Source organism: Quercus lobata, chromosome 1 (genome assembly GCF_001633185.2).
Source record: "Quercus lobata isolate SW786 chromosome 1, ValleyOak3.0 Primary Assembly, whole genome shotgun sequence".
NCBI lineage: Eukaryota > Viridiplantae > Streptophyta > Magnoliopsida > Fagales > Fagaceae > Quercus > Quercus lobata.
The window spans coordinates 19,882,532-19,896,568 of record NC_044904.1 but is presented as its reverse complement, the minus strand read 5'-3'; the positions used below and the strand labels follow the sequence as shown (position 1 = coordinate 19,896,568).

The window sequence follows — 14,037 nt, the reverse complement described above, 5'->3', positions numbered from 1 at the left end:
AGCGGTGCGAGGCATGTACCTAATGTCAAAGGCGCCAAGAATGGTCCCCCACTTAGCTATTCTCCCTGTGTAATCGGCACTTCGGAGTATTGACCTGAGCGGGAGTTAGGTTAATACAACAACGGTGTGCGCCTGGAAATAGTGGGGGAGCTTTTGCATGGCTTGTACGATTGCCAGGATGGCCTTTTCCAGGGGGAGGTAACGGATCTCTGCCTCATGCAACGGCTTGCTCATATAGTAGACAGGCCGTTGTATGCCATTGTCCACCCGAATCAGCAAGAGGCTCACAGCGTGAGGGCCACAGCAATGTAGGCGAATAAAACCTTGTCAGCCTCAAGACTGGACATGATTGGCGGCCAAGCCAGATACTCTTTGAGCTATTGGAAGGCTAAGACGCATTCTTCAGTCCACTCGAACCCTTTCCACTTGTTTAATAAGAGAAAGAAAGGCTTACACCTATCCGCCAAATGAGAGATATAACGGTTCAAGGCGGTAATCATGCCAGTGAGCTTTTGGACCTCCTTGGGGTTCCGAGGAGGCTGCATGCTGTGGATAGCTCTAATCTGGTCAGGGCTGACTTTAATACCTCTATAGGTCACCATATAGCCTAAGAATTTCCCTGATCCAACTCCGAACGAACACTTGGAAGGGTTCAGGTGTAGTCTGTACTTTCTCAGGATTTCAAAGATATCGCCGAGGTCCCTCAAGTGATCGGACACCAACTTACTTTTCACCACCATGTCGTCTATATAGACTTCGATGCTCTTACCCATCTGTCGTTCAAACATCCTGGTCATCATCCTCTAGTAGGTGGACCCGGCGTTCTTCAAGCCAAATGGCATCACCTTATAGTGGTAGTTTCCAATGGGGGTGACAAAAGCCATCTTTTCTTGGTCGTCAGCGGCCAGGGGTATTTGATGGTATCCTTGAAAGACATCTAAAAAGCTCATTCGAGGGTGTCCAACGGTTGAATCCACCAATCGATCTATCCGAGGCATAGGAAAAGGATCCTTCGGGTAGGCCTTATTCAGGTTCGTGAAGTCCACGCTAACTCGCCATTTCCCATTCTTCTTCTTCACAACAACTGTATTGGCCAACCACTCGGGGTAGAAAACTTCTTTGATAGCCCCTGCTTTCTTTAATTTCATCACCTCCTCTCTTACCGCATCTGCATGCTCTTTCGACGGTCGCCGAGGAGGTTGTTTCTTAGGCGTAACGGCCAGACTAACATTAAGATGATGGCAAATGAAATTTGGATCGACCCCCGGAGCCATGTAGGCGTCCCATGCAAACACGTCCACATTCTCTCTGAGAAAATCAATAAACTTTTCCTTCTCTTGGGGCGGCAGTTTCAAGCTAACCTGAAAAAATATTTCCAGATCGGAGCCCACAAGAATTTTTTCCAAATCCTCACAACTCGCCTCCTCGGTAGATCCCCCACCACCCGGGGCCGAGGTTGTTAATTGCTATAAGCCATTCTCGGCAAAAGTAGAAGGCTCGGTACTCGGTCGTCGCAAGATAGCGAACACCATGCATTGCCGGGCCATGGCTTGGTCCCCTATCACTTCTTTGACCTGACCCTCCGACGGGTACTTCACCTTTTAGTGTAAGGTTAAGGATGCAGCTCCTAGGGCATGAAGCCACAGTCTGGCTACTATGGCGGTGTAGGGCGAATATACGACCACCACTATGAAGTCAACTTCCATTATGTCTGAGCCTGTTTGTATAGGCAGCCTAATCTGGCCTTTTGGAGTAACAATTTTCCCTTCGAAACTTATCAAAGGGGAGTCATATGCTGTCAGGTCTTCTGGTCTCAGCTTCAGCCCCTTGTATAAGTTGGGGTACATTACCTCCACGACACTGCCCTGATCAACTAGCACCCTCTTCACGTCATATCCCCCAATCCTGAGTGTGACGACTGGAGCATTGTCGTGGGGCTGGATGGTTCCAACTTTATCCTCATCTGAGAATCTGAGTATGGGCAAGGCCATCCTTTTAGCCCTCTTAGACTCACGGTCGTCAGCTTCAACGGGGAGTCGGGCCACCGACATCACTCTGAAAGGATGGGAGCCGGTTCTTCCTAGAGCAGCAAAAATGACATTTATTGTGCCAATAGGTGGTCTCAAGGTGCTTTGCCTTGCCTCGACGCCCGTCTGCTCTTGTCGTCCAACGGGATGATGCAAGAGATGTCTCAGCTTTCCCTCTCGGACCAGCCGGTCCAAGTGGTTTTTCAGGTTTCTGCAGTCATCAGTGGTGTGCCCCAGTTCCTGGTGGTATTCGCAATATAGGCTCTAGTTACGTTTCGCGGGGTCGCCTGCCATCCTACTTGGCCATTGAAAGAACGATTCGTTCTTGACTTTTTCTAAGATCTTATGTAATGGTTCTCAGAATACAGCGTGGACTGCCTGTGCCCCGATGGATCCAGACTGCTTCGAGTAATCCCTTCTCGGCCCGTTATTGTTGCCAAATCGGTCCGACCTGAAGTCCCTCCTCTCCTGAAGGACAACTTTCGCTTTGCCCTTTCCCGTCTGTTGGACCTCCTTGACCCTCTTGTACTTGTTAATTCGATCCATGAGCTGGCGCACGCTGGTGACCGGTTTCCCAGTCAAGGACTTCCTTAAACCGTGCTCTGTCGGCAAGCCTCTCTTGAAGGTGCTAATGGTGACGTCATCGTAATTTCCCTCTATCTCACTATACATCTCCCAATACCTATCCGAGTAGGCCTTCAGGGTCTCTCCTTCTCGCATGGACAAGGACATGAGGGAATCTAAGGGCCGAGGAATCCTGCTACTCGTTATGAAGCGAGAACCGAAAGCTTGGGTTAGTTGCTTAAAAGAATTTATGGAGTTTGGCTTGAGGCTGTCAAACCATCTCATCGCCATGGGTCCCAAACTAGACGGGAACACCTTGCACATCAACGCCTCGTCTTTGGAATGGAAGGCCATCCTCTGGTTAAATTGGTTCACGTGCTCTATGGGGTCTGTCCGACCGTTATATATAGCGAAAGTGGGTTGGTGGAACCGCCGAGGAAGTTCGGCCCCCTCTATCCTGCACGTGAAGGGTGACTGAGAGATACAGTCCAGGGCCTTACTCATGGCGTCGTTTGCTAGGCCCTTGTAAGACGGACTTTTGTGGCCGCGTTTATGAGGTTGCTCTTCCTCATAAGAGAAGGTTTCACTTGGTGGGGTTCTCAACCTTCGCCTGTACTCATTGTCTTCTTCATCGCTGGTGTCTAGACTGGGGGAAGGACGCCTTCGTTGCGCTCGACGCAACTTCCTCTTCAGGTCGTCGATTTCTTGCTGTAGAGCCCTAGTATCGTTCCGCTTTTGGGATGCATGACCTTTCCCTTTCGAGCGACTTCTACTCGTGTGGGAGGTATTCACGCTACCCTCTCGTCGCTTATTTTGATCTCTTTCCCATTCAAGGTTCAGAAAGTTGTCCTGCCGTTGGGAGTCTGTGGGTCCCGTTTGGCACAGACTTGATCCTTCCATTTCTAACGGTCTCACTTGCTGAGGCTCAAGTTCTTCCCACAGACGGCGCCAATTGTAGGGCCACAATTTAGAGCCCAGGCCCAACAGGTATGGGGTTCTGGTCCAAAGAGCCCCGAGACAATGAATTTATAGAGAGTGGGCTATAGAACTAGGCTTAAACGAAGTGTATTCTAGCTAAAGTTGGGCCATAAAACGATTGAAAGTAAGAAAATCCCCCTCACGTCCATAGATTCTTAGTCCGAGGAGACGCGTGGAATGAACACGGGTCCTTGTTCAAAGACTATGGTTCTTGCACTGTTCTTCTGTTTTAGTTTCCTTTTTTCTCCGTCCCCTTCTTCATGGGGACTTCCCTTTCTTATATAGTCTTCTCGAAGTCATTAGGGCCTTACACTTATTGATCATCTGGACCCTCACTTGAGTGCCTGTCCCATCGAACATCCCTCCCATATTTCCGTGAGTTGTGGTAGCTAAGATAGCACTGTTCATAGGTCCTCTCCACATTAATGCGGCCAAAAAAGTAGCTGCAATGCATTTAATGTGGCAGTTGCAGCCTCTCCTTGGACACCCTACGCCTCCTTCCTTCATACGGGCCTGTGGGACTCATCCTTGTTACTAATGCCCGTTAGGATGGGTCCTTCTAGCAGGTAGAGTGCATGTCTGAGACATATTTGTTATGTCCAAGGAGACATTTCTCCTCGGACCGCCTTCTAGACATCTTCAGGCTCACAAGAGCTGGGCCGGGAGCCCTTTTTGGCACCCACGTCTTCTCCTCGGACGTGGTCAATCTTCTCATATGGGGCCCAAGGCCCATTGTGTGATCTTGAGCCTTTGCCCCTACAAGTAATTTTCAAAATTATATACGTAATAACAATGTAATGAGAAATTTGACGTAACTAATATTATGAAAATTGTAAGGAAAAACTATTCTAGTACCTTCAAATGTCCTGGTAAAATTATGTCTTATATGTTTAATAATTTAAACTAACATTAATAGCACCACTACAATTCATCTTTCCTGTGTGTAAGCATGAATTATAAGAAAAGCACAAGACATCTAAAGTGTATTCAAATAGTGAAAATACTCCTAAAATATGTTCGAGCATCAATTTTGTTTGATGCATAACCTTACATGGATTTGGAGACACAACCTTATAACATGGGCCCTAATAAGATTTTCAAGAATTTATGTGTGGCATTAAATTAGTTGAGTGTGTATTTTGTGGGTCTCTATTGAGTCTTACATTACACATATACTGGGTTGATATGAGTTTTATAACAATTACAAGAAATCTCAATTGTGAATAGATTAATTGTTTTAGGATATAGTGTAGATGTGACTATCCATTTTCCTTAAGGATCACGGAACCTTTGTACCCACAAGTGCTCATTATTCATTGGTTCTAAAATATATATACGGGTGGAACATATTTCATTTTGACTATATTATTCACAACTCTCTAGAAGTGAATTTAGGAAATAAATTTAAAATAATAGTTTTTCCTCGTGATACACTCGATCAAAAGTTAGGTTCATGTACTTACTCAAAATCGGCTAATACAAAATTGCCACATTAAGAACTTGTTAGCAACACATATCAACATATTCAATCGTGGAGAGACAATATTTTATGGTAATTTTGGAGATAGCTGATCAATTGTGATAACATGATGTGGTTCATTGACACCACAACAAGGCGGGATTGTTTCATGGTCAAGTAATTTTGGCTTCTCTTCTTCCACCATAGGCTCAACTCTTTGAAAGTGTGCAAGAGAGGCGAGCTCATTAATGGACTCTGCAATTTTCTCTGTGCAAGAAACAACATCAACTAGCAGCGATGCCACGGTTACAGCTGGTATTACCTCTAGGAGGTCAATCTCTTTACAAAAGCCTGATCGGAGCAAGGATTTCAGATTCTTAGCAGCATCTTTTGATTTTATAATGTGGGGAGTGACTGAGGATGGCGGTGTCATTGCTTTAATTGCCGATGCTAATTCCTTCAAAGCTTTGCCTGATTCCAAGCTCATATTCGTGCATGCCTCTTGAATTTTGCTTCGAAATTCTGCTGGTATCTGTAAGCAATTTATTCCACTATGCATGTTAACCCTTTTTTATCTTCTTTTAATTTAAACTTGATTGATTCCTTCGTGTGTATGCATTACATTATTGAATTTCAGTAATACGTATTTTCATACAGTGATTATTAATGAATTGCTTTACAATGAATTAAATATAAAGAAGGGTAATTATAGGTTTTCATTATACTATCAATATAAATCTTACATTGTACACATTTATTTAGTTTACAATGTAAATTTTACATTGCTGATACAATGTAAACTAAGAATTTTCCTATAAAGAATTGACTAATAATTAATTTGGTATCTTACCTGGATCTCAGAGTTGATGTAACCATTAAGAGACTCAATACGATACGCACATTGACGTGTTAGGCTTCCAATCTTCAGGTATTGTTTCCAAAGGTGACGGAACCTAAATTGACCATGACAAGGTTCCCATCTAGCAAAATTAGCCTGCAATCATACAATTAATAATGATATAAATGTTGTTCTAATTGTACTTTTGTTTTTTGGATTTGGAAAGATAAGAGTGAGAGAGAGTTACTTATTTCTGCTTACTTACCAAGCATTCTTCGCTTTGTTTTGAGTTGAGGACACTCTTATAGTCATCCATAAATGTAGTGCTAGACTCTTTACTATCCCCTGGTATTTTGAAGTATTCAACACCAAAACCTGTAATTTGAGTTTTACTAATTAAAACAAGTAAATTTACCAGTCACCACAAGGCAAAAAATGTATTATGACGAATGTTAACGTGCATAATTTTCCATTTAACGCACCAGTTTACTATTAATATACCTTCTAAGAAGCTCCCAAGTTTTTCAAGGTTTGAAGCAACCAGATTGTGAAGATCATCACCAGCCCATACAGGGAAAACGAAAAGGCAAATAAATACAGATGTAGAGCTACAATGAGGATTGTGGACACTCTCTGATGTGCCATTTCTAGTATCTCATCTTCCCGGTAACCAGATATAGATACCAAACAAAATGTCAGCATAAATATGAGGAGACCATAATCGTATCTCGCTTTCAATTGAGGAAAGAACCGCACAAATGTCACTAAAGCAGCTGCATCATACCCATTTACGTCAAATTCACTATTTGTGACAAAAAAAATAAAATAGAAAAAAGAAATAATTGTATTATTATTTAGGCCCTAACAATATATTTTGTCGTAATTGTATTATTATTATCATTTTCTTGGCACGAATGAGTTTCTTACCAAGTAAAAAAACAGAGAGCCCAAGGAGTATGGGCTCACCTCTCTCTCCAGCAAGACTTGCTAGGTAATGAGCACCAAATCCTAGAGCCCCAGCCACCAATGTAGCCAATCCTCTATTTAAACCTCTTCCGAGCGTTGCTCCTGTATTATAGAAAATCGAAACATTAGTATCCACCAGACTTTTCCCATAATTGACAAGGAAAACAATAAAAAGTGACTCTTATGTCATAATCTTGCTTCCTTTAACACTATGAGCTGAAAATAAACCAAGAAAAGAAATTAACTAACCTACGGAGAATTCAAAGACCACGATAACAGTCAAAATAGCCCACATTGCTGAGTTGCCAAAACCTTTATAAAGAGGTTCAAAGTAGTAGATCAGCGACACCAACGTGAGAGCCAGTCCAAATTTTAGCGAATGAATAATCCTTCTCGGATCATCTTGTCCCAATTTCTTTATCTTCCAGGCAGTCTCAACTATCTTCGTGCCTAACTTTCCAGACAAGGCCTTGAACCACCCCCAGTTACGAAAAAAAACTCCTTCATTCTTAATTTCAGATGCCATTTCCATAACAAAATCGTAGTAAGGAAAATTGACAAGAGCTGTTTGTACGAGAAATGTTGAAAAAGAATAAAGAAAGCTGGTGTAAACTAATGATTTTGGCAAGAATATGACTTGGGGAAGAGGGAGCAAAATCAATCACAAATGCAAAGGCAAAGCATGCAGTCTATATATATGTGTGAAAAACTGAATACTCATTGCCTGGGAAACTTAACAAAGTACTATTGTTTTGGGATAGGAAAACACGTTAACGCGTTGTGTTTGGTAAGTTGTAAGTTGTAACATCTCATCACCATCAAAGAATCCCTGAAACTTACATTCATTTTAAAAGAAAAGAAAAATCCCTAAAACTTTCACTAGTGGTACTCTAACGAGTCTAACCATGTAGACCTGAAGGAACGGGTACCTTTCCTATTTTACATGTGCTACAGCAGTGTCCCTTCTGGCTATAAGGCATTGGGCAAGATATTTCCTTTTGTGCTTTGTCTTTTATCTCGTAAAAAATTGAAGGAAGAAAAATCCTCTTGCTTTATGATGGTTGGTGATAACTGAGCATAACTAGCTATATATGCCATTGCCACGAATCATAAGCTTATCTGTATCCCATTACTTAAAATCTGTGGAATGATTATGTAGCTGTACATCTTTTCTTTTGGTAGGTTCTTTTTTTATGAACTTTTGGTAGGTACTTGTTCTAACATCTTCGTCTTTAGTGAATTTCTTTCTGCCTAACATATTTGTAAGTAGTACACTTGTTGTAAAACTCTTAATTGAATTTTGAAAATCAATTTAATTTGACCTATTCTCATATTGTTTCAACTTCTACATAAACATAACTAGTCCATGTGGGACTCCATCAGGCTCTCGCACACATGGCTCATGACGCGCATCGCCCTACTAATTAATTAAGAGTAGGGCCTTGCTCTAATATCATTTGTAAATTGTAATACCTTGGGCCCTTCAAGTCTAAAAGACCGGCCTAATGGAGAAATGTGTGCCCATGAGTTATAAACTTGTTAGCTTCATCATTAGTCAATGGGATTCCACCACACTCTCTACACACGTGCCCTCGCATATGCACAACTCAAGAATGCATGGCCCCACACTCCAAAATGATTAGTCAAGTTACAATTAGAACTTCTCACGATCCTTTATATAGCCCTAGTTTACCGAGTAAATACTTGATGTGAGATTTAGCACACACCCACGCATTACAAATTCATAATCTAAGATATTACAATTTGATCTATGATGTCTTTGGTTCAAGTTTTCTAGCAAACACATTGCGAATGTACATATCTAGGGATAGAACCATTAAAGGACCACCCACCGGGGGGGGGGGGGGTCATGGCCACGGACGGAGCCATGGTTGGACTTGGGGAGCAATGGTCCCCCCCCCCCCCCCCCCCCAATTTTTTTAAAATATTATTATATGTATGGATACTAATTTTAGCAATTTTGTTTTATAAAATTACAATTTTTCCCTTTCAACAATATCATTGATTCTTTTAAGAGTATTATTATAGTCACAAATTTAATTTTCTACAACATTTTCACAAATTGTTAAGGTAGAAAATTCTTATAGGTTCGCATTTTAGCCCACCACTTACATTATTTTTTTACTTATCAATAATCATTCATCACATTAGTAATTTTTAAGAAAAGTTTTTAACTCTAGCATTTTCCTCATTTTGAAGACCATAAAAAAAATTATAGATTTAAAATATAAAACAAAATATACAAGCCCAAAAAAATTAGTCCAACAACAAAACTTACCAATAGTAAAATTAAAAAAAAAAAAAAAATTTAAGTCTAGTCAACCAATTTTACTCAAATCAAACAACCTGACCCTTTAAAAAAATTTATACAAAATAACTTTTTTCTTACCCAACAATGCACACATCGATCAAAGACACAAAATAAATAAAAATAAAAATTTAAAACCCTCAGCAGCTAAGCAACAACAAAGTCGGAGACTAAAGTCACCGCACACAACTAGTTACAAAACTGTCCCCTCTAACTCTAAGTTTTGGCTCCGTCCCTAGTCATTGCCCTCTCTAAAGCTTTAAAAATATTTAAATATGAATATATCAAAGTTTGGGTGAAAAAACATTATACTTGCTGCTCTAAAATTAAAAGTTTCCCTAAGGGTTTTTTTGAATTGAAGGCTAATTTCTGGCCAACTCTACTTTACTCTCCCTCCTTCCTACTTAACCCAAACAAGTCACAAAGCCTGTGACTACGAATGGAAATAGAACGAGTATGGGAAGGTATCCAAAATGCATAATGAAACCTTCAAAATGATTGAAATACCCTTAAACCCTTTAGAATGATAAAAACAACACTTAAATCTTCAAAATGACCAAAATACCCTTAAACCCTTTAGAATGATAAAAACAACACTTAAATATTTAAAATGACCAAAATACCCTTAAAACCTTCAAACTTATCAAAATACTCTCGAATCTATAAAATGACCAAAATTCCTCCAAACTTTTCAAAATGAACAAAATAAACATGAAACCTCAAAAAATAACAAAAATACCTTCAAAACCTCCAATATAACTAAAATACATGTAAAGCCATCAAAATGAGAAAAATACCCCTACAGCCATGAAAATGACAAAAATACCTCATGTAACCTCCAAGATGGACATGATGTGTCTCAAAACTTTAGGAATCATCCCCAAACTTCGCAAAGACAAACTTAAAAAATTTTCAAGTGTGCTTTTAGAGATTTCAAGTGTTAGTAATAATTTCTTATGAAAGTTTGAATTTGTGTGGAAACACAAGAGTTTGTTTAGACTCCCAAATTAAAATTACGGCTAAATTGCTTCTACTCTAACTTAGACTAAGTGCGGAATAAGAGTAAATGAGCGCAAACAACCAATAACACTACTCTAAGCCATATTCATCCATTATCAACAATATAAAGTAAAGCTTAAGAGTAGGGAAGATAAATGCAAATACAAGATAACAGCAAGATGTGTTATCGCAGAGGAAACCAAAGAAATTGGAGAAAAACCTCTCCGCCACCCTCCAAGTGATAATCGATCCACTAGAGAATAAAGTTGGAGTACACGAATAACAAAAGACCCTCCAACCCTAGTCTACCCAATGTACTTGAGCTCTCCAAGCTCTTACTACCAACTGGCTTCTCCAAACCTTGTCTTCTCTTGCTTTCCCAGATCCCGCAATTCAGCTCTATTGCATCTGCCAATGATTGGCTCCTTCCAATACTCCCCAGCAACACCAAAACCTCACTTGACACTTAAATTGGGTGTGGAAAGTGTTTGGGCTATCAACTGCTCAAGGATTTAGAGATGGAGAGGTAGGAGTAGAGGAAAACCACAAGGAAATGTGTAGATAATTGTGGGTATAATAATTTCTAACTCTCAAGTGTATTTTCTAGGGTTTTCTCTCTAAAAAGCATTCCTTACAATATGTGAGTAATGATGGTATACATACTGTGGGTAAAGACTTGGTAAAACAAACATGACAAATTAGCAAAACAGAATGTTTCATGAGTATTTCGCGGGAATGCCTTACTCGCGAGACACTCACAAAAACTCCAGGCTGGCATGACTCTTCACCTTCCAGTCATATGCTCTACACATGGCTTATTTTGCGGGTTAACTTCTCACGAGCTTCTCACGAAATCTACTTGTTCATCCTTTTAAACTTGAGTCTTCACACTCTCTCACAATCATTCTTTACAATTAAAAACCACAAAAATATAAGGAAATATGATTGAATAAAATTACAATCAAATTTGGTACGGAATTAAAGCCAATACAAAATAGTTGTAAATCACAACTTTACATATTATAATGTGTAATTAGGTAAATGGGTAGGTTCATAAGTTTATTTGATAGTTTTTTTTTTTTTTTTGGTGTCACTCTTAAGTAGTTTTTCTTTTTAAAAAAAAAAAAAAAATCAGTTTTTGGCAAAAAAGTATTTTACACTAAAACAAACAAAGTCTTAATTTTTATTAAAAAAATAAATAAATTTATTTTGCTAAAAACTTTAGTACACAATCATTCTTAAATAATTTTTGGTATTAAAATATGTTGAATTTCATTTTGATGGATAATTTGAGCTTAAACGTATTAAGAAATAATTATATTTATATTAATTCTAAATATTGGATTAATGCTAGTTTGAATTTTTCATGTATTAGTTTGGTTTTAAATTTTATTTTATTTCTTACCCCTCAAAGATGAAAGCTTTGGTTTCATCTCGTGATACACACCCATAAATATAAATGAGAGCGATGATGTACCAGCCGATCAACCCAATTTATTAATTTAATGGGTCGGGTTCGAGTTAACCTGCCTTGTTTATAAACAGGTTCAAAAATTCTTACTTATATCCTTTAAATTCAAGCAAGTTAACAAAGTTAGATTCAATTTTAACAAGTTTAGATAGTGCCATATTGAACTTTTTTACGAAAAGACAAAAAGGAGAAAAAATGCAACTCTATTCCCTGGGATGGCCTTTCGTTATCTAGAATCTGAATTCTGCGATGATCGAGGGACCACTCAAGTGTTGTAGTAGTGTTATTTGTGCACCCTTCTTTCTTTTTCTCTCATCACATAAGCACCCCACTAGCTGACATGCTAATGTCGTAATCAAATCATTTCTTTTGTTTACATCAAAAAATAAAATAAAATAAAAATATTTGCTTTGTGTTAAAGAATATACTAGATTAATTCCAACCATGGCATTGTCATCTTTATAAAGGTTGCTATGTCTTTATGGCTATAATATGCTATGTCTTGATGGCTATAATATATAATTGTTTATATTGAAGCCATTTGACGGCATTTTCATCATAATGAAGGGCCATGAATTTGAAAGTAGAGACACAAAGCCGACGAACCTAACCTACTTTTCTCTGTTGATATGCGTCACACTACTAACTAGATTTTTTTTTCCTTTTTTGAGAAAGACTACTAACTAGTTAAGATGCAATTAAAAGTGAGATATGATCAAAATTTTATATTTGAAAGAAGGAATAGAACAAAGAGCAAGGCCCCTTAAAGTTAGCGGTGTGAATTAGGTGTCAAAGTCACATCTTCAACGTACATTTAAACATAAACCCACAGAGCTTTTAATTAAAGTAATTTATTCCTAAACTTCCATAAACAGTACATTACTTAATGCAAACCTCTCTCTCTCTCTCTCTCTCTCTCTCTCTCTCATATTTTGGTTTTTCTTTTCTTGCCACAAAGCAACCACTTATTCAAAGAATGAGGTTGGGTCACTTCTACCTAAAATGGTGAGTCTATACAGTAGTATTTGTTAAGTTCAATAGATTGAATGTTGACAAACTACGGTAAAAGTTTGAGTTTTGTTGAGTCTAAGTGTTACATTTCAAGTTGAAGATGAAGATCTAAGATTAGCTCAAAGAAAGAGTAATTTCTAGAATCTCAAAACCTTCTAAATCAATTGAGACAAACTTAACAGCTTCTAGATAGATTGAGACTCTAATGTCATCCAATTTTGTAACGGAAATTATAGTGTAGTTAAGGTTGTCGTTCCACCAAGAAAAGGAAAACAAGAACACATCAAAAGCACCAATAATATATAGAAAAATAGGATTGAAACTTAGGAAAAAGAAAGTTTGGTAAAATTCAATAATCAAAATCACTAGGGCGTTAGGGTTTATCCACCAATATTGTTAAGCATTCACTACCAATCCAATTTAGTACACAATAGAATAAGTAAACACATAAACTATTAGATTGGAAGACTTAGAAATAAGCTTTATTAATAAAACTCTTTTTGTATATTCATCAATTGTTCTAACAATTTAGTCTAGAAAATAATAACTTTGCTAGAAAAACTCAAAAATATCGCATACCCTAGAGGCAATACTTTGGCAAAAGTAATATCTAACCAAATTACCACGTTTTACTAGAGAGATTATAAACCCTATTCTAACATTAAGAAGGTTCAAGAATAGACTTATGAAAGAATTAGAAATCAAATACCAATCTAATTAAACAATTATAAAAAGAGAACAATTTATTTAAATAATCAAAATGTGACATGCTTGGATTGAATAGTGGACAACTTACAACATTGGGGATTCACTCTAACCCTAGCTTAGATTCTTAAGCTTCCATATAAAATAAAAACTCTTAAAAATTGATCAAAAATAAGGTTTTTCAGCAGCCAAAAAAATGTGGCTGCCCTTGTATCACTTCAATATTTTCAACATTCAAAACCCCAAAACACATGCTTCCCAAAAAGGAAAATATAAAATGTCAATTCCCTTTTCCAACAGTAAATCAACTTCCAGGTCATTTTTCACCTTGAATAAGACAGATTTTGAAGTTTTGTAAACTACAAACGTTTAGATCTTCAAGTTCTCTTTCCGTGGCCGCAAGAATCAAGTCAATCCAACATCAAAGTAAAAGGATATGGTCAAAATAAGAAAACTGGTCAGAGTATTTCCATGGAAAGATTTTTTCCATCTTTGGCTCAAAACAAATTTCTCTCTTTCCTTTTATGTTTCCACATATCTTTGATTCATTAAATTCTTCAAAAGACACTTCTCAATTGATATTCAACCTTGGATTCTCTTACCTTCATGTTTACACGTCTAGCTCATTAGTTTTAATCTCCTACAACCAAAAAAAAAAAAAAAAAAAAAAAAAAAAAAAAAAAAAAAAAA

The 14,037-nt window shown here is 38.2% G+C and overlaps 2 protein-coding genes across 2 annotated transcripts; both read right to left on the bottom strand.

The window, feature by feature from the left end:
• Window positions 1–1,601: 1,601 nt before the first annotated feature.
• LOC115950494 lies at window positions 1,602–2,699 on the bottom strand. The gene is made up of 2 exons (XM_031067690.1): window positions 2,394–2,699; window positions 1,602–2,267 (listed from the first exon to the last, which is right to left on the bottom strand). The coding sequence occupies exons 1-2, from the start codon at window positions 2,697–2,699 to the stop codon at window positions 1,602–1,604; spliced, it is 972 nt and encodes a 323-aa protein (XP_030923550.1).
• Window positions 2,700–5,000: 2,301 nt separating this feature from the next.
• LOC115985762 (aluminum-activated malate transporter 2-like) lies at window positions 5,001–7,468 on the bottom strand. The gene is given in 7 exon segments (XM_031108691.1): window positions 5,001–5,560; window positions 5,879–6,022; window positions 6,132–6,241; window positions 6,368–6,472; window positions 6,475–6,639; window positions 6,794–6,934; window positions 7,082–7,468. Coding segments are annotated over 7 exon segments (1,392 nt in total). The 5' UTR covers window positions 7,365–7,468; the 3' UTR covers window positions 5,001–5,116.
• Between the last annotated feature and the right edge of the window lie 6,569 nt (window positions 7,469–14,037).